The sequence below is a fragment of the Trachymyrmex septentrionalis genome, unplaced genomic scaffold (genome assembly GCF_001594115.1).
Source record: "Trachymyrmex septentrionalis isolate Tsep2-gDNA-1 unplaced genomic scaffold, Tsep1.0 scaffold43, whole genome shotgun sequence".
Lineage (NCBI taxonomy): Eukaryota > Metazoa > Arthropoda > Insecta > Hymenoptera > Formicidae > Trachymyrmex > Trachymyrmex septentrionalis.
The window spans coordinates 573403-596989 of record NW_017305601.1 but is presented as its reverse complement, the minus strand read 5'-3'; the positions used below and the strand labels follow the sequence as shown (position 1 = coordinate 596989).

Sequence of the window (23587 nt, the reverse complement as noted above, 5' to 3'; positions counted from 1 at the left end):
TAAGAATGAAATATATATATATATATATATATATATATATATATATATATATACTATCTTCTTTCATATGCTATTTCATTCTAATTCATACAAGCTTATTATTCTACCTTACTGAAGTCAACAAAAACGACAATCAAAATTTTGACATCTCATGACCAGACTCTATTATCTCTACTATCTTTATTTGTGTATAATTCTATTATATATGATTAATTATACAGTTTTTGACAAAAAATATTATGCACAGGTTTAAACAAAAAAATCAATTTCATAAATGGTGATAGATATATGACAAAGTATTATTCCCAAAATATGACACGGGATTATTTCGATCTTTCAAAAAAATCTGAGAAAGGTCCTGAGCATGTCACTCTTACGAAAAAAATGATCCCGACATTTAAATAACTTTTTTGTCAAAGAGTATATTTAAAATATTTAATACTATTGGCAGGTGGAACATGCAGTTAAGACTATATTACAAATGGAAGGTGCATGGGCGGTGGCACAAGTAGAAGCCGTAGCCAGTATGTGGGATGGAGAAGTCAGAGCGGAGTCAAAGTGAGTCTCTCGAAAAGTTTATTGTGGCATTTATTAATATCACAGGGTGATCTTAATATACAATTAGTTGCGCGACTGCGTCTATTATAAATTATATATATTCAATAAAAGAGAGATTTTCACAAATATCCTTCATACTATAACTTACTGAACGCTTTCAAGTTGCTTTTAAATCATGACTCAGAATTAATGTATTCAAATTTTATTTCAAAGATATAAAAACTTTTTTTTCAACTTCTTTTAATCACTGGAATAATGTTTGGTTATATATGTATTAGAAATTTTTATTATAAAATCTTCGTAAAAATCTTTTATTATAAGTAAGAATGTGTAAATAAATTTTGTCGGACTTTCCAGACATGCCGCAACTTTGAAGCAGCTGGACAACGGCAAGAAGATTCCGCCGAGTGGTTGGAAGTGCGAGAAATGCGATCTCACACAGAATTTATGGCTTAATTTGACTGACGGTAGTGTGCTCTGCGGTCGTAAGTTCTACGATGGAAGTGGCGGCAATGGTCACGCGGAGGAACACTACCGTGCAACTAGCTATCCTCTGGCTGTGAAACTGGGCACAATCACAAAAGGCGGTAAAGCCGACGTGTTTTCGTATGATGAGGACGACATGGTAGTTGATCCGAATCTGACAATGCATTTGTCGCACTGGGGTATCAACATTGCTCAGATGGAGAAAACGGACAAATCGATGATCGAGCTAGAATTGGATCTAAATCAAAAGTTTGGCGAATGGGTGTCCCTTCAAGAAGCAGCCAGTAAATTGACACCATTGTACGGCTCCGGCTATACTGGGCTGACTAATCTGGGAAATTCTTGCTACCTCAACAGTGTCATGCAAATGCTGTTTATTATTCCCGATTTCGTTAAAAGGTGCGTAAAATTGTCGATGATGTGTTTTCATTTTCCGCGAATGATTTTTACTTCGACTATACACGTAGGACTGACAGAGTATCTCTGATAAAAGGAATATTATAGGATCGACGTCCAGTAATTGCCAGTAAATTTCAGATATGTCGAGAGAGCGCCAACAATATTCGCTAATAATCACAACGACCCGGCGTCGGACATTAATGTTCAAATGTGAGTTACGCGATGATACTCGATAAGATAGTATTTTGCAATTGTCTAAAATTCTGAAGTATAATTTAACGAACCTTTATTTCTTCAGGGCGAAATTGGGTATTGGCTTACTCTCTGGCAAATACTCGGATCAACCGAGCAAATCCGGCACGGACGACGAGTCACGGCAGGGTATTCCACCGCGGATGTTTAAGGTTCTGATTGGTCGCGGACATGCTGGTTTCTTCTCGAATCGACAACAAGATGCTCAGGAATTCCTTCTTTACCTGATTAATTTACTCAGTGTAATTATTAATTTTTTCGTCTTTATTATTAAGTTAAATTGTCAAAGATTTTAATTGGGAAATTGATTAAATAGCGCAACAATCGACATGAGGTGTGTCCCACGGAATGTTTTAAATTTAAAGTCGAGGAAAGATATCAGTGTGGCAAATCTAACAAGGTCAAGTACACCAATCGTCCGGAATATATCCTGCCACTGCCGATACCGTTAGAAGCGGCAGTGAATAAGGTGTGTACATTTGAACGTATTTGATAATCTTTTTGGAAAATAATGCCCTTGCTATATACCGGAATTAATTAAGTGATATATCTAGGACGAGGTAGCTGCATACGAGGCTCAGAAGAAGGAAGTCAAAGCAAAAGGGCAGAAGCTAGATTCTAATAATCCCGTGAGACCTCGTATAAAATTGTCGTCATGTCTTGAAAGTTTCAGTCGCACGGAAATTGTGGAACAGTTTTATAGTTCAGCATTAAACGAAAAGACGATAGCACATAAGTAAGTATTATTATAATTATTGATTAGCTAGCAATGACATTATCCTATTCACTTGATAATTTAATATTCGAACATCTTAATTCTGTTTAATAGAAATCAATAATATTATGATCTGTATATTTCTGAATTTCTCATTTCATAATTGTAAAAATCAAGCAGATTCGATTTTTTAGCTAATTCTTTTTACATTATTATTTCTTTAGAACTACCAGACTAGCCAGCTTTCCAGATTACTTGCTGATCCATCTGAAGAAGTTCACAGTGAAAGAAGATTGGACACCTATTAAGTTAGATGTGGCGATAGAGATGCCGGACACCGTAGATCTGAGCTTCTTACGCGGAAACGGTTTACAGTCCGGCGAGGAACTGTTACCGGACGGTGCGACGCCACCAGCGCCCGTTTATGATGCAAATCTTTTAAAAGAATTGATGGACATAGGTTTCCCACCAAACGCGTGCAAGCGAGCTCTATATTTTACGCAGAACCGTAATCTCGAAGCTGCGACCAATTGGGTGATGGAACACATTGCGGATTCCGACTTCGATGAACCATTCGTGCCACCAGGAGTCGACGTTAAATCTAGTAAATCAATTCGCTTTAGCGTCGAATTAATTGACTTTATTTATTTGATTATTGATTTCAGGCGAAGATACGTTTGTGCCAGATCAAGCTGCTTTGGAAATGGTAATGAGCATGGGTTTTACGCGGGAACAAGCGACAAAAGCACTCAAAGCGACCAACAACAATTTAGAACGCGCGGCTGATTGGATCTTCAGCCATCAAGCTGAGCTTGATGCTCCAGAAACGGAAAGAAACGCGGCGCCAGCGAAGGAAGCGAAGGAAGCGTTCAGAGACGGAAGCAGTCGTAAGTCAATCAAATCATCTGTCTTTCAAATTGCGGATTGTAGTAGCAATAATTCGAAATAAAATATTCGGTCTATTTAAAAGTTATGTGTTCCACTTCATCAGGGCGAGGAGCAGCTTGATACTCGCCCTGATGAAGTGGACTGCAAGGTTTACGAAACATTGGCATTCCAAGAATGGATTTGGACACGAAGGAAACCCGCGAAACGCATAACTTTTATATAGAAAGCACCCGTAGAAGCCTCAAGAATATTATTCGGTCTATTATAAATAATATAGACACAGTATATGCCAAAATGGATAAAAATAAAGTGAAGGAAATTAGAATTAACCGGATATATTATTATAATTTGATATATTATTATCGAGATTTATAAAGCTTTGATTTACATTTATATCATCATTGAGAGAAATTGATCAAATTTACTTTTTTGATAGTTTCATAATCGCTTCTTTATTTTAGGATACAAACTAGTGGGTTTTATATCACATATGGGTACATCGACGATGGTAGGCCATTACGTTTGTCATTTATTGAAGGAAGATCGATGGGTGATATTTAATGACGAAAAAGTACGACAATTAGTTCTAGATGATCTTTGAGTTCTATTCTGATATCATTTTTGAAAATTTTGGTGCTTCTTTTCTTACAAATTTTTATTATTGCAGGTTGCTTTATCGGAAAACCCACCGAAAGAGTTAGGATACATTTACATGTATCAACGGATCGACTAGTGTAACTGCTGTTTTGTAAAAAGATGTTGCTTTTCAACAATAAAAAAATAATACAAATACTTTTTTTATATATTATGTATATTGAAAGTATATCAAAGTGATAATGTGTTAAATAATATGGTTAGTTTTCACTAGGAACAGTATAAGGAAAATTATAATACTATAAGGGAAAATAAGGGGACATACAAAGAATACAAGATGAAAATTCCACTTTATTTTCTAACAATGGCACATTCCTCAATGTGTTTTAAAGCACTTTACGATTACAATCGCCGATGGAAATAAAGTAAACTCTGTTCTACGAATATACATGAATTTAAAAAAAAGCAAACTATCTTGTTTTTAATGAATATTTCATAAATGCATAAGTACCGGAGTAACAGACTCTATGGCAATGTATAACAAGTTCCTCAGCATGTTAATTGAAATAACATCGAAATAATCGTAAAATAATATATATGTATTTTGATTAAGCTTGATCGTATGGATATATTTCCTATACAGTCTCTCTAAATCTAAGTACACGAAAGATCCAAAATCTCTCTTCGAAAAGGACGCAATTAATTTTCGTTCCATTTGTGTCAAGTTAGCAGGCACTATGGGTGTGCATATATATTTTGTCGTATTGTTCATAGTTATATATATATATATATATATATATATATATATATTTGCTTTGTCGTACTGCTGTTTGCATTTCTATGAGTTTATGTAAAAAAGTCTTTAAAAAATATTTCAATCTGGTAATAAGTATAGAAGGCCACAAGCTTACAGTATAATTGCGGTTAATGAGAAACATTCTGTATAATATCATTATATGACAGTAGCATTTTAATTATCTCATATAAATTAGATCTCATGTAAGTTATCTCACACACTGTAAGTTAAATCACTGCCACATTCACTGTTGCATTTCGGTAAAATTTGTGGATTTCACATCTCGTCCTCTCTTACACACAGGACTTGCATACAAATCTATGATCTTTTTTACAACGCGCATTATATATAAGCTAACAATATTTATAATACATTAGAGTATTTACAGAGAAATGCGTTATTATGTGCGCAATACTCGATGGAATATATCGCATCAAGTCAAATTTCTCGTACACTTTAACATCATGCAAGTGACTTGTATACATTATGTATACATACGTAATTAACTTGTACTGCAACATCTTTTCTTTTTATACATATTCTTGACAAGTATATCTATGCAGGTATTATAATTGACATTTCAAACTTTTTGCTTTTATTCGTAAAAAAAGATTTAAAAACGTTTCTTCGTTGAAATCATTGAAACATAAACAGATAATTTTTAAAGTTATAATGAAAAGTCAGAAGTTATAATGTTGTATAACATCATAATATTGTTGAAAAAAAAATTAGTAAATTTTTTAAGTGATAATTCTTGTTAACGTTCTCATTAAAATCATTTTCGCGGAAAAAGACCTGCACTTGAATTTTCGGCTGCAATAATATATATCAATGCCTATAATAATATAATATGCATAATATATTATAATTAACCAGAACTCGAACATCACACTTACTTTGATTACTTTGTAACAGATATAGTTACTTTCGTCATAAATGTCATAATAAAATTGCATTGACATTCGTCACAACATGATTAATACTGCGTGAAAAATATATGCAAAACGATCCAACCGGGAAAGACTCAAATGCGAATACTGAATATTATCTTACGGAATCGCTAACCGACTTTCCATAAAATAATTGCACAACGGCACATATATTTAATAATATACTGTTTCATACAACGGTATATTATCAAAAAATATATTCAATATATTTTTTTATGATACAGTCTCGAGTAAGTCGTCAGATTTTATAACTAATCAATATGGATCTATTGTCTTTTATTAATACCACCATCGATAATGCCCACCGACGGTGGAATGGCATAAATGATTTGATTACCGTCCTTCTTGAATGTAGGCTCGATGACATCAGGCATCACCTCAATATATAATAATTTACTCTTGTTGCCTAGCATGCACTTAAATTTTATGTCCACTGTGACATGCAGGTCGGCGCCACGCAGTCTATCCAAGAAAAAAAAAGATTTTATTGCCAGGAGGGAGAGAGAGAGAGGAAGAGAGAGAGATTACAATTAAATATAAAATATACCCCTTCCCCTGGAATTCAATTGAACCATTTATCACAATTTTTGGAAATTTTCCAACAAATATAATATTCTTATATACGATACATTTATATAAAGTGCATTTGCATATCAGATATTATTGAGCTTTAAAATATTTTCAAAGCAACTTACTGGTAGTACCGGTTACTCAGTATGCCGACTAGTTCTCCGATCCTATCATCTTTGGCAATGATCGATAGAATGAAATCATTTCCGCGATTCGAGTGAATCGTGATAAGTTGATCCTTTCCAGGAGAAACACTTAGACCGGTGATCTCCGCTATAGGCATGCCTTTCCTCATATTCTTAAACTTGACGCCATCAAGCTTATATACGGTATGTTCTGTCACTACTAAAACACGATCCGCTGGCTTGTTGTACCTGCATTATTTTTTAGATTATCATACTGTTTATTGCTAGATCTATCATGAGATTATCAACAAAATGAGAAACCTGTTAGTCTTTCTAATAAATGCACTGAATAGAACGGTTTTGAAGTGGTCGGTGTTTCGTAAGTTATTTATCGACGAGTTGAAAACATCGCTTTGAGAATTCTCATCCGGTTTGCACAGATAGTTTCCATCCCAGCGTCGATCCTGACCCCAGTAAGATCGCTTTGAGCGCAACACAGCGCTCGCTGCCATCTGTAAATCATATTTATGACATAATCAGTATAATTAACGAATATTGAGTTACTGATAATCTTTAAAATGGTTAAGTTAATAAGGATAAATTGCAAAAATTGCCACAAGCGCGTACTTTCAATCGAAGTTGCGGCCAGTCCTCCCGAGGAATTGCTCTAAGTATCATCCACGCCCACCATCTCGCGTACATATTCCTCAAAGCGGGTACCACGTGTCTCACGGCGAAATTTTCGCGTGGCCACGGTAAAGTCTTGCCGTAACCTCGAAGATTTTTGGCGTTTCTGAATGTCCTCTCGAGTTGCTTGATATAGATGCGTCGTTTGTATCTTTTGTAATATTCCATCAGTATCAACGCAGCTCTCATCTTCTTGTATTTCTGACGACAGATGTATCCTCGCCATTGCTTTTGTAAAAGAATCACGACACCTGGTATCAAGTCGTTGCGCATCTACGAACGAAATAATTAATATTCGCTATGACTATAATTTTGTCGTGATGTATAAAATCCAGATTTGGCCAATTAACCTTTTCTAATGCAAATAAGGTCTGTGGTGAGCGAATAAATATCTTCGTATGACCGTATTTAACGTCGTCCGAGAAGTGCTTCTCATTCATCAATGTGCGTACGCCATCCATATCATGTTCGCCTCGGAAGTTTGGCCATGTATACTGCGATATCATCTTGTACCTGGTAACAAAAAATTAAATTCATTATTATTTCTACAACAGAGAGATAGATTTGCATTTAGAATACTTATATAGTTGGATCGTTCAAAAAATAATTTGTAATCTTAAAGTTTTAATAACCACATAATTCTCTTATTGTTTATTTGTTGTAGACGTTCTTTTTTATTTATTTCATTCTCATTTTTTATTCTTATCCAATAATTATCTGATCATTATAATAAATAAAGCTATTATTTAATTCTACTGCATCCAATACCTTTTTAGAAATCTGTCGTAACGTTGTCTGTAAACAAAACCAGCTCGTCTCACCAATATGTTCTCCACAAGTCCCAAATATCTCACTTGATGATTTACTCTCTCATCATCGAAGACGACTGGAGATTTTACTTCGTTAGGTTTTATGCATCTGACATAAAACGGTTCTTTACTTGCTAGATTCTTCACCAGTGCGATCATAGAATTTCGGAACAATGTACCAGCAGTTAAAGGTCTTTTTGTTGTCTAAAAGAAATAATACGCAGATTTAATTAGGTACAATCTTCTTCAGATGAATGAATTGTATCTACATTTAGCATTAAACGATTATAATATAGATTATAATATTTATAACACATATGTGAGCGATCATCTTTGTACCTTTAAAATATTCTGAGCACCTTCAGGCCACATTTTGCTAATTACGGGATTCTTGCTTTGATATAGCAGACGTTTAAAATCTTGGAAGAGCGTATCTTTATTCTTGTCAAGGAAACCATTAATATTATAAATCACATCTCCAGCATAATGTTTAATTTTAAATTGTGTTCTATGTTGCAATTCTTTGTCCATCGGTTTTAATTGTCGAGAGCTATAATGTTTATGATCCACTAATTTCTTATCCATTGCATCGAGAAGCATCTAAAAATAGGTGTGTTTTAATTTTTCTTAAGAAACTTTAGATCTTCTTTCGCTTAATGAAACTTTAAATCTTCTAGCAACCTCATCGGTGACCTTTCCAACATTGAGGCAAGCTTCATCCATGATTGCTATCATTCCCTTGTGAGCTTGCTCGACCAAGTCGCAAATGATCTGATTATTGAAGTATTCAATGTTTTGCCATTCTATCCCTTCCTTATGGTATTCTTCTTGCTCTTGTTTGAGAACCAACTCTGTGACAAAATGTTCGTAATTACAATTTATTGTTTTATATTTTAAATTCAATACGAAATGTATATTAAGCATTACACTCACCAATAAAAAGTTGTTGTAGCTTTTCGTTACAATAATTGATACAAAACTGCTCAAAACTGTTTATATCGAAGATTTCAAAACCATAGATATCGAGCACACCGATCAGTGTTCCGTATCTCCTCATGTCGTCACTATTATTTACGTTGATGGATCCATTGACGAGCGATACTATCCACGTGAACAATCGCTCATATATAGCCTGAAAAATTTATAAAGACTTTTGTTAATACATGTCAATTATAAAAAACTTTATAAGAAAATAAATAAGTTGAACACACTTTCGCTAATGCATCTCGACCGTATTCAGCTTCGATCAAAGTGTGAGTCTTCTGCATGACTTCTCCACCCGCCGCTATGACTCTTTGCGAGAGAGCAGTGCTCAAATCTTTTGAGTTGATGGAGAACAAATTAGCGGTGTCGTTCAAAGCACTGTTATTCCCAATTATAAGTTTGTCATCATCCAGTCTGAAAGTGATGTTACCCTGGAAGATAATGAAAAAGTAAATCACGTGAATCACGCATATAATGACTGGAAGAAAAAATATAAGAAATGTTAGAGTTAAGAAAAGTGTTTTACTTATATATCAACTGCCTACCAAATGTAAGATACCAGCGATGATATTCCATATGGTATGCGTCTCATTCGCAGAGAATCCAAGGATAAACATGGCATTACAAACAGTTTTGTAATCATTTCTATCAGAGGAGACCGTCTTATTATTTCTTCCATTATCGATGAAATAATAAGCCGCTGGATCACGGACCAAACGTAGCTTATTCAATTCGGCCTCGCTACAGCCATTCAGTAACTAAAAATTAAATTTCTGATATGACATATTTTGTATTTGCGAGCAATTCATATTCCTATAGTTTCTAATCGCGCAGGAAGCTTCAAGCGTGAAATTGTAGTGATTGCGAGTGAACGAAACCTGATAAAAGCAGTGAAAATTGCGTTCTCCTTTTTGCTGATAGACCACTCGTGATTTCTCGAGGAGATAATTAGTCACGTGGCCGCCGATGGGATCTCCCTTGAAATCAAAATTGATGTCCATGTACTTTCCGAAACGCGATGAATTGTCGTTTCTATTTGTCTTGGCATTCCCGAATGCCTCCAATATCGAGTTCGATTGGATGAGAATGTTTTTCACTCTGTAAGAATGCATTTTTATCGCGCTTAGCAGCGCTAAGGAAAGAATAAATATTTTCACTATAATCTCGACAGAATTTTGCATTTTATATTGATTGTGCGATTAAATAATATATGATCGTGTATAAAAATGTACTGAGATTAATCTTATCACTTATAGAGGTTTGCACATCAGACAGTGATTAGATAGTGAAAACTGATACTAATTGCCATCAGCTTCTAAATAATCTAAACGACAATCCGTACCTCTCGATCTCTTGCTGACCGCTGAGATTGGTTACAGCGGCAATGTATTTCATGATAATTTTGCTAGCTTCTGTTTTACCAGAACCCGATTCGCCACTTATGACTATGCAGGTGTCTCTGCCCTGTTGCTTCATTTCCTTATGCACCGCATCCGCGATCGCGAAAATATGCGGAGGATTCTCGAACAGTTCTCTTCCTGGAAGCGATAAGATAAAAACATTGCAAAATATATTATTAAAAGTTAAATGCGTGCATTTTATTTGTCTCGACACCAGTTAATTGAATATTCCTTTTGAAATAAAAACTATCAGTATTCTTTCGAACTCAATCGTACCTTTGTACTTATTAATCTGGTCCACATCATAAATATTGGTGCTTTTGTAAGGATTAACGCTCACACAGACTTCGCCGATATATGTATAAACTTTTCCCCCGTTAAATCTGCAACAATACAATAAGAGCAGAATATATATTTAAAAAAAATCTAAAAAAGTGAACAATTAAAAAGTAAAATCAACTAGAAATAGAATTAAAGCAAAAAAGATAGAATTCCCTAAAAAATTCATATCATTAAAATGAAATTTTTCTTATAATAATGATAATTTTCAAGAAACCGTACACGGAGAGAATTTTTTCTTAGAGTTTACTCTGAAAATATGATAGTCGTGGGACAACATTGTATTTCGAAGAATTTTAATGTAAATCTCTCTCATTCAATAACAAAACTACAATAAAATATAAAATAAGTTTGATTAATTTTACTGAAGTGCATGATAAAAATCTTTAAAATATTTTGTATTGTATCATAACTACTATTTAAAAAAACTACCAAATTTTAAAAGAAAATTCTCTCCGTATAGTAACGCAAGCAACTTTATACTTTCTGCGTGCAATCTGCAGGATTCGATGAAATACTCAGTTTCTTTGGTAAGCAATTAGCTCGTATAATAAAGTTTATTAATAAATAATTTCTATGGATACGGTTCTATGGATATATCGATATCCACGAAAACGAAAGATAGGTATTATTTGCTAGACAGCAGACTCAACTTTGAGATTATCAAGGCATATAATGAGTCATTCGTCCTTATTTCAACGACAATTGCGTGCTCGCCAATGCAACTAATTATTTTTCTACTTGTAGCAAAAAATTTAAAACAATATATTTAACATACGGAACGTTCTTTCCAATTTCTACATTCGATTAAAAAAGAAATACTGAATTTTGACAATTAAAGAAATACAAATCTAGACAAAAGCGCTGTTCGAATCATTCAATTAGTTTATTCAATTATTAATTATATGGCGTTAATAATTATCTTATTAATATATAATGTTAATAATGTGTAGCATTAATAGCATAATTATAGATATTAGTTATAATATTCTAAAAAAATCTTAATTTAACACAACAGTAATTTTTATTGTTAATCACATTTTTTAACTGCTCTTGTTTGCATTTAATATTCATTCACTTTTACCAAAATTATTATATCATAATTAATTATTGACTGTTATCAAGTTTCGTAGGGATGACGCGAGCACAATCTGAAAACTATGCAACAACTCAAGGATGATGACGCATCGCCGACACGAGCCCCGATAAGGATTACGCGAGTCGCATACATTCGTCGTGTACATATATTCGAGGATACGCGTCTTCGAACGCTCATTTTCTCGTCATTGAATTTACCGCTAAACGAGCTTGCCCTCGTGTGTTTCTCAGCTCGCGTTGGCGTCGGATAACATGAGTCGTCGTCTAAAATGATGACATAAATCGATAAAAATAAAATCTCAACCCATGTATCAATTTGTGGACAATCAGTCTGCATTGAACTTAATTTTAAGGAATAAATTAAAAGGACTTGAATTACAATTCGAAATATTAAATTAGAGATCATACAATGAGCAAAACATTTAAAAAACAAACCAAGACTTTCTTTAATTGTTATACATATCCTTTTTGTACTGTACTTTAATTACTAATCATTTTATCATAACACAATCGTTTGAGACTTCTAATTCCGAATCTTTCTCTTGGTGAAATCGTTAAAACTGCCAGGAGAAAAGAATCACTCTTTACATGAAATCATTACTTCATAGATGCTGCCTCTGAAAAAAAAAGAAAAGTTTCTTTTATCACGAGTACGATTTGCTATTTAATGTTAAATAAACGTAAGACCTTTACGTAGGATTTTCTGTATACGCTCTTTTTCTTCTTTCTAGTGAAAGTTGCAGTTTAGCGAATAGCCGGGGTTGTGTTAATAGTTTTAAAGTTTGCAGGAAAAAATAATAGGCAAACCCGTTTGAAATCTAGCTTTGAAATAAGTTTCAAACGGGTTCGCCTATTATTTTTTAGGTACAAGCTATCGGAAAGATATGGATCTAATCGTCTAAAGCTGATATGACAGTTCCCGAAAAACTTTCTAACCAGATTACTCGATAATATAATGTTATGATAAACAAGATAATGCTTAGCAATTCATTTGCATAATCATAATTTGAGAAAGAAAGTCTTGTTTTGCTCTTTATAGATTTATATATAAACCAAATTTTTCGAAACGTAATTCAAATCTTCAGCCTGTTTCTTAAAATTAAATGTTTTATAATATATTCTTGATATGATTTATTTTTAGATAATTATTTAATTTTTGTAATTCATATCAATCTAATTGGATATGTTCACATACATAAATGATTGATTCCTCATTGAGTTTCATTATTCAATCAGATATTTATATTATACTTGATTCCTCCGTGCTTAATTTGATTTAATCTACCATGTAGATCTATTTAAGATTTCATGTAATATGTCTAGAGTATACGATGAATCAGAGCGCGTAATTCATTTTCACTCATACATATCTATACATTTTCCAAGAAATATGCGTCATGCATTGTGTATCATTAATCTTCGAGTGCTATAAGTGAATTCAAATCTCAGTCCAGCGTAGTAATTACATACAAAGCATAAAAAATATAGTAGCAAGCTGACATCATTATTTTGACATAAAAATCAAAAGAAAACAAAGATGTTATTTTGGATCAAAATAACGAATGTCATCTTACCCTATAAATCTTACCCTCTGGGTTCTATTTTCAAAAAAAAGCTTGTAACTTGCATAAAAGATACAATATCTTCATATGTATATTGGACAGAAAATATTTACGAATATCAAAGATATACAAATCATTGATGTTTTGGTATCTTTTTGGCATACACAGAAAAGAGTACATATTTTGTATTTAAATCTTAATTATATACTTTTTTCAAGTATTTCAAAAGTTCATATATCTGCAAATCTATCACAAACATAAAATTTATTTAAATATGTTTTGAATCTCAGTAAGTTTAATATTTCAATCAAGATTATTAAATCAAAACAAATTCGATTCGCTTATTATATAAAGTAGCTTCTTCTATAAAATTTTATAAAATATTTGTCGAAAGAAACTAAATTCTTGCTTTGAGTATATAATAATAAGTTTTTCTAAAAATTTGTAAAACCATTATCAAGAAAATATTCTTTGTTAAAAATAATAGATACCTAAAAGAAAAAAAAACTGAGCTATCAACAATAGAATATTCTGTGTGTATTATGAAGTTATTCAGATTTCAGAAACATTTAAAAAAATGTTTACAATTATAAAGTCATCATTCTCTGAGTCACTAACAATTGTGGGAAGAATGTATGCTTTATCTTAAATTATGTTATTTGACTTTGGTCTTTGTGCAACTTCGCGGCGTATGCACGCAACGTACGTGTTGCGTGAGTACACGTGCCCTTTATCCTCAAAATGATACACCCACGCAATCGTGCAACAGGTATAATATCATTGCTTCAGTTGCTCACAGTGTGATATGTAATTCCATGCTCCTCACGATACACACGATACAGTAAATTGGAGTAGTTGCCTTGACGTGTTCTTTTTTTGCGATGCTAAGCGACGATTTTCTCGACTCGCACGCGTATTTAGGCTCATCAGCTCGTTATTTATCTTTGGAAATTATTCAGAAAACTTGGCAGCGAGACAGAATAAAGATCCCTTTACGAAGGGATGCTCAACTAAATCGTCATTTATCTCTGGAAACATAATTTGGCAAAATAAAGATCTCGTTTATAGACAATAAATTATATTGAAAATTAATTAATAATTGTTTATCGATTTAGATTCAATTTAGCGAAATATGCTTTTCGATATTAAGCCTGTGGTTTGTTCAAATACTAAACGATCGTACCATGATTAAAAAGCTCTAAAAAAAAAGATGTTACATTAATAGAAGTCATCAAATATATCAGAAAAAAAAGTTTAAATAAAATATTAGTAAAAAAATTAATTAAATTTTAGATAAAACAGATTCTAACAGACCAACAGAGTTAAATATCTTTCCAACAAGACACCGAATTTTTGTTTGGAGAAAATTTAGTTTCGCGAAAAAAAAAGATAAGTTTATGACTGTCTATGACGCGTTACAATAAAATTACAATGAAATTACAACGATTGTTTCAATTAACTAATGTAAGTTAATTTGCTAATCTCGCTATTTTTAATTCTGTGTTATAGCTTTATCTACCAAGGTACAAAAAAGACGAATTAGTTATAGTTAACGCTGATTAACAACCGGTCGCACATTAATTATTGCTGTCATCTAGAATTCAACTGTAGTTACGCAATGATCTGATAACTCATTATATTAGTCAGTTATGTTTAAATTACAGTCTCGCCTGTAATGCGGAAAAGTGATATCCAGTTAAGTAATAATTAGTGTCGGTGCAACTGGTCTGGGAAAAGTTGTCACTGGAATCATTAAATGAAAATGAAAGTATGAAACACGAGATTACTTCGAACTGGTTAATCAAACTGGAATAAATTACTTCTAAGATTTATAGCTTTTCGATATGTACTACGTGTGTTTCTCAATTATATATTGTTTTCTTTTAAAAAGTGAAATATATCCTATTAACAAACAATCTAATAATAATCCAACAATGAAAAAAAAACATTTTTTAATTTTTCCCTTGATTTGTTTTGTGCTTTAAAAGGAAAAATTAATTTACGTACAATTAAAAATCTCGAAATAAAATAACGTGATGCGTATTTCATAGAAAATATGATTAAAAAGCGTCTGATTTTTACATTAAAATCATATAATTATGTGAATTAAACATCAAGTTATATCAAAGATGCTCCATTTTTTTCCAATGTTTCCTTCAATTTATTTTTAATTTGAAAAATGAAAAAACTTATGTTCATATTTTATTTTGTTTATATTTTCTTTTGTTTTTCTATTATTCTGTTTTGTATTTCTAGATTCGCCTTCTAAAATATAAAGGTGCTTTCCTTCTAATGACACTAGTCGATAAAAACATAAATTTATTTTTCTTGACATTCCGTGAGTAACAAAGAACAACACTTGCACCGACTTACGTCATCAAATGAAAAAAATTCTGCGAATCGCTGTATATATTATAACAATTTTCTCACTTTTGATTCTTTAAGGATTAAAATATATGATGATGCAGAATTTATTGTTATATATAACAATTTCCTCACTTTTACTCTCTAAAGATTAAAATATATGATGATGCAGAAATTATTTTGGAGTCGCTGTAAATTTCATCGTCGCGCTTTCAGCCTTGCGTACCCGATCCTCACAAAAACACAGACCATCAGTAGCTAGAATTAACTGACCAAGGCTGTCCGGTGGAAATGACTTCGACGACGTCTCCCCGAACGTTGTCGTCGCCTTCAGCGGGTCAAGTTCAAGATACGTTAGGAACTTGTAACATTCGAAACATTCTAAATGTTGCTTCACGCGCCTATCTTCACTTTCACTAAGTAATAATATAAATAATAAGGTAATAAGTTCGAGAACCCCGTTTCTCGAAATGGAAAGTTGATAAAAAATGCATGATCGATCGGTCGTCTACAAATCTCCAATATCTCCAAAACGGTTCTCCGTTCGGTTTGAAATAAGGAGAATGAAAGAAGGTAAACCCTTCTTCTTTTTCTTCTTCTTCTTCTTCTTCTTAAGATTCTCCTATTCGGATTTCCGACCCAACATAAAAGGTCATCTGAGTCAGTACCATGCGGTGAATTTGGATCAAAAGATCTTATGATAGCCTCTTCGGGGGATAGAGACTTCACGGACAAATAAACCCTTCACTATCTCTAGGCGACCACCTGCCAACGCACAAGCCACGCCCTCTCGCGGGCGCAGGGACGAATCGAGCCTCGCACAGCGCGGGGCGCTCCCCGCTGTCCACCTGTCAAGAATCGCGTCTGCAAATTTCAGAGCGGAGTCGTCGGTACTCCGGAGTGTACGCACCTTGTCTTAAGGTTGTCCACCACGCGCTCGACCGTGATTTCGTCCAGCAACACGAAGTCGCCGATGCCGACGTCGTGGCTTGCCATATCTGTCTCGTTCGCCCGCACGCAATGCTCACGATTGTAACAAACCGCACTTTGTTAATCACCACGTGCTACTACCGCGCGCGACCGATCCACGCGCACCACTGACGGTTGACGGGTTGGTAAGGTTGGTTCGCTCGGCGCACGTCCCACTGTCGACCAACTTCGTTATCTCGCGCGAGCGGCGAATGCGGTCATCTTCAGCTTGCAGTGCTGCTTCCCGCGTCCCCACCTCGGTCGATGACGGTGCGTAGCAGTGCTGTTCATACTGAAACGTTCAGTGATGGGTGATTAGAATTCGCGAATCGATTCGCAAATAAATATAGCGATATAGCGATCAAGTTAACCAAGGACTGTATTTTTGAAAAATATATTTCGTATACGAAAATATTAGGAAATTTATAACTTACGTAATATATACTGTAATATTTTCGTATATTTTTGTACGCAATATTTTTCAAGAATACAACCCCAGGTTCTTTTTTGTTGAACTTTTTACATTGTTTATTTTCTCTTTTTTCTCTCGGCGATGAAGAAAAAAGCAGGAAAGTTAAACGAGATGCAAGAAGTTCAATTAAAAACAACAAATCTCATGTAACGTTTTCCTAAAGGTAGGGAATGAAAAGTGAAGTTTTTTCCCATTATTTTTAATGGCAAAATTTTTATGTTTCCATCCTAAAGAAAAAAAAACTACACAATCGCTACCCAAAAATTGAATATGGAATAAAAAAGTTATTCCATTCTCTGTGTAAACAAAATAATGCGAGCATCGCTTAAGTTATGTCCATTTCAATCAATGTAGATTGACTTTAATCTTAGTTTAACTTACTTTTTATTTTTTCATGATTCTTAGAAATAGAACAAGATAAAAAGTAAGTTAAACCGAGATTAAGGTTAATCTACATAGAGGTGGACATTAGGCGATTTTGATCAAACTCCGATTAACCTAATCGACAATTAACTTGATCGGCAGAATCGCTTAAGACAATCTCTAATATACAGTTTTTAATTTTTTGTTATACATAGAATTTTATTAATTTATTTTATTTTATTCGTATTATTTAATAAAATAGTGCTTATAAATTAAGTTAATCGGAGTTTGATAAAACTGACCCTGATAACTCTATGACTTTCACGAATGCAAGAATTTTTTCAAGAAAACATAGTTTAAAAATCATTTAAAAATAATTATCATATCAAGAATTTATCAAAAAATTATCATCAAAAGTAATATAAAACTAAAATAACATCATCATTACGATTTTTCTTAAAATGAATTCAATCTGACATTATCTTAATCTTATTATAATTTTGTGTTTTACTTGGATTATTATTGATCTTACAATTGGTTTTTCTTTTCTTTACGTTCGCTATGTTTCTTTCCTATTATAAATTCCTATTATTATGGAAACCATAGACTTGTTCTTTTTAGCTAAACTTCTTATACAGTCTCTCTCTCTCTCTCTCTCTCTCTCTCTCTGCTGTTTTTCGTTTCATGTTGAAAATAAGAAGAGAAAAGAGATTAACTATACAAGAAATTCAGCATAGGATATTGAGTAACTTTTTCTCTACATTTTTCACGTTTCCGCTCTAAGAAAAAAAAATTACATGATCGACTTCTAGACTTATGTCCGTATTAATCAGTCAAACCTTATATTTAATGCTTCTTTAAATTTATCTTCAGATGCTCTACGAATTATTTTATAATTGCCCAAGCAGAACAACAAGTTATTTATATGATATCAAAATGATTATTAAAAGTCATTTTTCAATCATTTCTGATTCATTTTAATGTCAGTTTGTTATGGTGACTTATTGTTCTAATTGGGTGGATCTATAACTGAGCATCTAAAGATAAATTTATTTAATTTTAGGAAGCCTTAAGTACAAATGCCCGTATTCATAGTCAGGCCTTATATTTAAATTTATCTTCAGATATTTTACGAATTATTTCATTGACTACTGAGCATCTAAAGATAAATTTAAGAAAGCCATAAGTACAAGGTCTGACTATGAATACGAGAAAAAAAGTCTGGCTATGGGCAGTATATTCATAGTCCGTTCTTATTTCAAGACTATCTTACGTAAAGTCTTAAAATGCTAATACAGCCCTCTGATCCCTTGGTTCGTGACTTCTTAAGACTGAACTTTTAAGACGGTCTTGAACATAAGATTTGACTATGAATACCTATGACTCAGTTTCACAACTCACGGTTAACTGCGTTTAACCGTGATTTAACTTATTTCTCATCTCTTTCCAATTCTAGCATTAGAAAGAGATGAAGAATAAGTTAAACCTCAGTTAAGAGTTAATCATGAGTTGTGAAACTGGGCTTATGAGAGCTTTCCAGCAAGAGACAAATTGACACAAGGGTCATCCTTGTTCAATAATCAGTTAGAAATAAAGACTCTTGTGTCGATTTGTGTTTCTGCTCCCTTAGAATACAGGCACTAGAGTCTCTCATGGAGCGTACGTCCCTGATGTACGCGGAAGAGACGGACGGCGCGTGCGCGTTCGCACACACCCGTGCTTGATCACCTTTATTTTTGGAAGCTGCTGGAAGCGGGTAAGCGAGCGGGTGAAGCGGCTCAACGGCGACTGGCTGTCATTACTGTGTCACTAGAGTGTCGCGGACTGTTGGCGTGTTTGGATGTGCGTGTGTATGCGCATGACTCCGACCCATCATCACGAGCGATGTCGACGCGAATGGCGATGCCGACGATGACGATGTTCAAGTCGAGAATTGGCTCGACACCACTAACGAATGGCAGTGGAAATCTTGCCGAGACCCAAAAATCGACATCAGCGAACCTATGGTCGAGGATTCGCGTGAACGAGTGGACGTTCAGTCTGATGCTCTTTACCTTCTCGCTCGCCATCATTGTGGCCAAGCTGTACCTGAATTATTGTGGTAGGTAAACACGAGTCGCTCGGACGTCTTGCTCTTCTCAATTTCTTTTAAATCAGCACGTCACTTACCTGAATCTTTCTACCTCCCGAGATCGGACGTGATGCCAAGCTTCCGTTCGCGCGTCCACGAATCTCAATTGAGGTTAAACGTATTATTTAAGTTAATTTAAACGTACACTTTCTGTTTTGATTCTGTTGAAAGGGACGTTCCTAGCGATCTGAATCGCTTCCACGAGGAGAGAATCGTTGTCACGCGAACGACAGTAGATCGTCGCCGGTAGGACATACCCGTTCAATCTGTCGTATACACAAGTTTTTGTTTTGGTTACATTGGAAGCGGGATTGCCGACGATACGAATCCGTCTCGAGGGGAAGCCTGTGTCGTTGCACGCCAATATGTACTTTACTTTTATTTTGTCTCCTGTATTTTACTTTTATTTTGTCTCTTGTCAAAACGTGATAAGCTCCGAAACGGAAATTAGCTCTGTAATTTCTCTGATTATATTTTCTGTACACTTATATTATTGGATATGTTCTTCTCAGTTATGCCTTTCTACATGTTTGCCTTTCTCTTTCTCTGCTTTCATAGCATGGGCAAGTGATTGTTTCTTTAATAAAAAAGGAGAGGTAGAAATGTAGCTGAAAAAAACAGATCTAATATTTCTATAATAATTTGACCAGGTGATCATTTGTTAATTTGCCTGTTATGTTCTAATTATTATTTATTGTCAGCAAGTCATGTAGGTATTTCTAGAATTATTTATGTGATATTAACTGTTCATGCTTTCCAATTTATGTAATATTAACTTATTAATGCTACAAGAACTTAACACGATCTAAACATCATTTGTTTGTTTATATTAATTTTATAAATTGTACTGCTATAAATTGGTGTCCCATCTCATTCTTTTATGCCTCTATCAGAGTAGAGATTGAGATTGAATTTGACTAATCAAAGCAAAGTTCGTTAAACTAAATATTAGTATAACTATTGTTTTGTATATTTATATATAAATATTACTAAGCAATATTATCAAGATGCTTTGAAAGAGGCATTCTTCTCTCTTATTTATGTTTAAACATTTCTTGATCTATTTTATTTAATATTAGTTGATATTATATAGTTCTCTTTTTTCTAATTGCTTAAATTCAATTTCAATGTCTAGTTTGATACGGATAGTAGGACGCTCGAAAACTAGACAATTCTCGTTTCTGTTATGATTTTATTAAACAAATTATTTTTCGCAAAAATTCACAATCGCAGATAGCATAAAACATTCTAGTAATATTCCAGCAGCGTTGCAACGTTGCTGCAATATTACTGGAATGTTTCACGTTATCTGAAATTGCGTGAGTTTTGTTTCTAATAGATAAAAACGTACAGACGAAAGAAATAAATCTAATACATTTCGGCAATAATTTGTCCAGGCAGTCGTTTGTTAAGTTGCTTTATCTAATTATTATTTGTTATTAATCTGTATATTTCTTAAATTATTTATATAATATTAACTGCTTTAAAGCAAAAACCTAACTCGGATCACGAAAGTCATTTGTTCATTTATGTAAATTTGATATTGTATCGCTATGAATCAGCGTCCCGTCCTGTTCTCTTAGGAAACCAGACGATTCTCTAGTTGCTATTCTGATTTCAATAAACGAATTATTCCTTGGCCCAAAAATTAACAATTTATTCCGTGAACTTTATTCCTTTCAGAGAACACATTGCATCGTGCATTGTACAAGAGATGAAGAGATAACCGATGATTATATTCCTGCGGCGCTTTCCAAGAGTTTTATCATTTAAATGTGCGGGCTCCGAACTCGTGTTAAAATGCACATGTCATGCACATGTAGTCTGCATTCTTCGGTTATATTTTTACCGAGGCGCGTGGCCCATTTCTATTATGAGATCATCTTTTCCCGTACGACGCGAGTCCTTCGATCCTCTCCACCTTCCTCGCTCATGCATTTATTATACGAGATCTGCGTCGCCCATGACCGAATTTGTCAAGGCCATGTCGTCGTTTTAAAAGTACATGCCTGATCAATCATAAAAAAAGAAAAGACAACTAAAGAGAGAACTTCTTTATTTATCTTATCTTTTATCTCCTCTTATCATTTAATTAAATTAATTACTTTTACATAAACTTAGAAAATTTTACGCGGGATATAAATGTAATATATAATATCATTTTATTTAGAATTTATAATATTATATTTCAATTGAAATATATATATATATATATATATTTATAATTTAATTAAAAACTTATGAGTATAAATTAAATTATTTATAATATTAATTTCAAAAAAGAATAATAATTTAGTTTAAATGTTTTCTTTATAAATTAATGTAATCTATAAAAGCTCTATAATTTTCTCTCTCTCTCTCTCTCTCTCTCTCTCTCTCTCTCTCTCTCTCTGTCTTTCAAGAGATTTATGTGGCTGATATGAGTTTCTCATGCTCTGCCCTCAGGAAAGCTTTTATCATGGCAAGCTGGCGATCGATACTCTTTGCCATCGGTAGCATTTACGCAAATGTACGAAACAATACCGAGTATGTCCGACATTTTATCGAAATTTGATGTGAAACAATTGCCGACGGATAACGAAAAGCTCTTGAACACCGGCAATCAGAACGCAGGAGCAACCCCTAATATGCTGATAGCATTTTACAGCAGATTTGGGTGGCTGTTAAAAGCAACGATGAGCGGACTTGTGATAACAGGTTTCACTTGGTTTATTCTTTACAAGGACAGCAGTATACCCGGTATCAACCCACCGTCTCCTTTCAGTCCTTCCAAACAGAGGTAGACTCTTGGTTTCTCTATTTAATTACAGTATTTATCCAATTCAATTATAGTAGTTCCATACAAATCTTGCTTTAGAGAGTAAAACTTTTATAAATTTTAGATATGCATCTTTTATTGTACAATGTATAATTGATTGACGTACAAAAATCTAAATATAAAAACAAAAATATATATATCTTCTATTGCTCATTAATTTATTAGAATAAGTAGATAAATTTTATATTTTTTATGCTGCTTGAAAAATTGCAAACATAACGCGATTTATATCTGTTAATGTTGTTTATTTCAGGATACATGGCAGTTCAAGGATACAGATAAATTATTTAGTTGGTGCGCTAAATGGGATATTATTTTTTATCTACATGTGTCTTTAACACAGTGGAAACGTTATCGATTTTACTTATAATTCTATTTTTCTCTGTTTGTCTATTTATATAGTATTATTTATTTAATTCACTAATTTATGTCATCGGTAGCACGTTTATTTATGAATGGCTTTTATATGCGAATAAGGCCTACTATTGATAAAGTCTTAGTATTTTGTAGCTCTTTTTCTATTAACATATTACTATATTATTCGATTTCGTAAGTAGCTTTAAGCAAGAATTAAAAGCTCATTGAGCGAAAAATGCACAGGAATACATTTTCTAAAATGTGAAAAACTTCGAACGAAACTCACTATTAGCACATAAAGAATTTATTCCGCTTCTATGTATATTAATAGGCGTTACTAATGGCACAATGTGCAGTAAGTTATTGAAACCAAGTACTTTGGTTGCGCGGTATGCAACAACCAAAAAGGTCAAAGTACAAAGCAGATTGTTCCATACCTCCTCCAAATTTTATAGTTATTTATTGCTACTGTTTAAGACTGATTGATAATCTGAAAGGGCATATTTATTGATAGGCTAAAGTAAGTGTTGTAAGATATAGTTAATTTATGTACGCAGAATATATATATATATTTTTTGCTTATATAAGAATGAATATAAATAGCAGAAACGTGAGGCTATATGAGTAATATATCTCATATTCAATGCGTCATTCTGAATGTTATAAAAATGGTGAAGTCTTTCTCATTGGCAGCTAAGAATATACGAAGAAAAACACGTTTCTGAGGACCATTCGTCTATATTTATACTTAAATTATTTCAACAAATATTAGACTTAAATGACGAGTCTATTACAATTTCAATTTTTCAAATATTAAGCTCGAAACTACGACTTTTAATTCTAAACATTTATAAAAATTACAAAATACTTTACAAATATTAAGGTGCGCAAAAAGTGATAC

At 33.3% G+C, this 23587-nt stretch overlaps 3 protein-coding genes across 3 annotated transcripts in view; 2 read left to right on the top strand and 1 right to left on the bottom strand.

Annotated features, from left to right (window-relative positions):
• The window catches only part of LOC108751294 (ubiquitin carboxyl-terminal hydrolase 5), a 6951-nt gene extending 1653 nt beyond the window's left edge, over nucleotides 1-5298 (top strand). Inside the window, exons 4-13 of the mRNA XM_018491392.1 lie at nucleotides 452-558; nucleotides 916-1443; nucleotides 1582-1653; nucleotides 1742-1937; nucleotides 2012-2164; nucleotides 2250-2431; nucleotides 2635-3014; nucleotides 3076-3297; nucleotides 3760-3869; nucleotides 3966-5298. Coding sequence (XP_018346894.1) covers nucleotides 452-558; nucleotides 916-1443; nucleotides 1582-1653; nucleotides 1742-1937; nucleotides 2012-2164; nucleotides 2250-2431; nucleotides 2635-3014; nucleotides 3076-3297; nucleotides 3760-3869; nucleotides 3966-4031 — 2016 coding nt within the window. The 3' untranslated portion in view covers nucleotides 4032-5298. The remainder of the gene's footprint in view (nucleotides 1-451; nucleotides 559-915; nucleotides 1444-1581; nucleotides 1654-1741; nucleotides 1938-2011; nucleotides 2165-2249; nucleotides 2432-2634; nucleotides 3015-3075; nucleotides 3298-3759; nucleotides 3870-3965) is intronic.
• Nucleotides 5299-5453: 155 nt separating this feature from the next.
• Nucleotides 5454-16572, bottom strand: LOC108751277 (myosin-IA). The gene is made up of 15 exons (XM_018491368.1): nucleotides 16487-16572; nucleotides 10490-10596; nucleotides 10156-10351; nucleotides 9692-9911; nucleotides 9359-9571; nucleotides 9041-9244; nucleotides 8763-8961; nucleotides 8511-8680; nucleotides 8169-8429; nucleotides 7789-8033; nucleotides 7371-7533; nucleotides 6961-7293; nucleotides 6655-6845; nucleotides 6334-6582; nucleotides 5454-6100 (listed from the first exon to the last, which is right to left on the bottom strand). Exons 1-15 carry the CDS (start codon nucleotides 16570-16572, stop codon nucleotides 5905-5907), a joined length of 3033 nt encoding a protein of 1010 aa, XP_018346870.1. The 3' UTR covers nucleotides 5454-5904.
• Nucleotides 16571-22674, top strand: LOC108751279. The gene is made up of 4 exons (XM_018491370.1): nucleotides 16571-16815; nucleotides 19011-19481; nucleotides 21957-22290; nucleotides 22583-22674. The coding sequence occupies exons 2-4, from the start codon at nucleotides 19265-19267 to the stop codon at nucleotides 22665-22667; spliced, it is 636 nt and encodes a 211-aa protein (XP_018346872.1). The 5' UTR covers nucleotides 16571-16815; nucleotides 19011-19264; the 3' UTR covers nucleotides 22668-22674.
• Nucleotides 22675-23587: the final 913 nt, after the last annotated feature.

Excerpts from the sequence above, each read along its gene's own strand:
- LOC108751279 (XM_018491370.1), top strand. The coding sequence starts at position 19,265 with ATGTCGACGCGAATGGCGATGCCGACGATGACGATGTTCAAGTCGAGA. Across the intron at positions 19,482-21,956 it reads GCTGTACCTGAATTATTGTG|GAAAGCTTTTATCATGGCAA; the intron begins GTAGGTAAACAC and ends CTCTGCCCTCAG. Across the intron at positions 22,291-22,582 it reads TTCAGTCCTTCCAAACAGAG|GATACATGGCAGTTCAAGGA; the intron begins GTAGACTCTTGG and ends TGTTTATTTCAG.
- LOC108751277 (XM_018491368.1), bottom strand. The coding sequence starts at position 16,572 with ATGGCAAGCCACGACGTCGGCATCGGCGACTTCGTGTTGCTGGACGAA. Across the intron at positions 8,430-8,510 it reads TTGGAAAGGTCACCGATGAG|ATGCTTCTCGATGCAATGGA; the intron begins GTTGCTAGAAGA and ends ACCTATTTTTAG. Across the intron at positions 6,101-6,333 it reads CTGAGTAACCGGTACTACCA|ACTGCGTGGCGCCGACCTGC; the intron begins GTAAGTTGCTTT and ends TTTCTTGGATAG.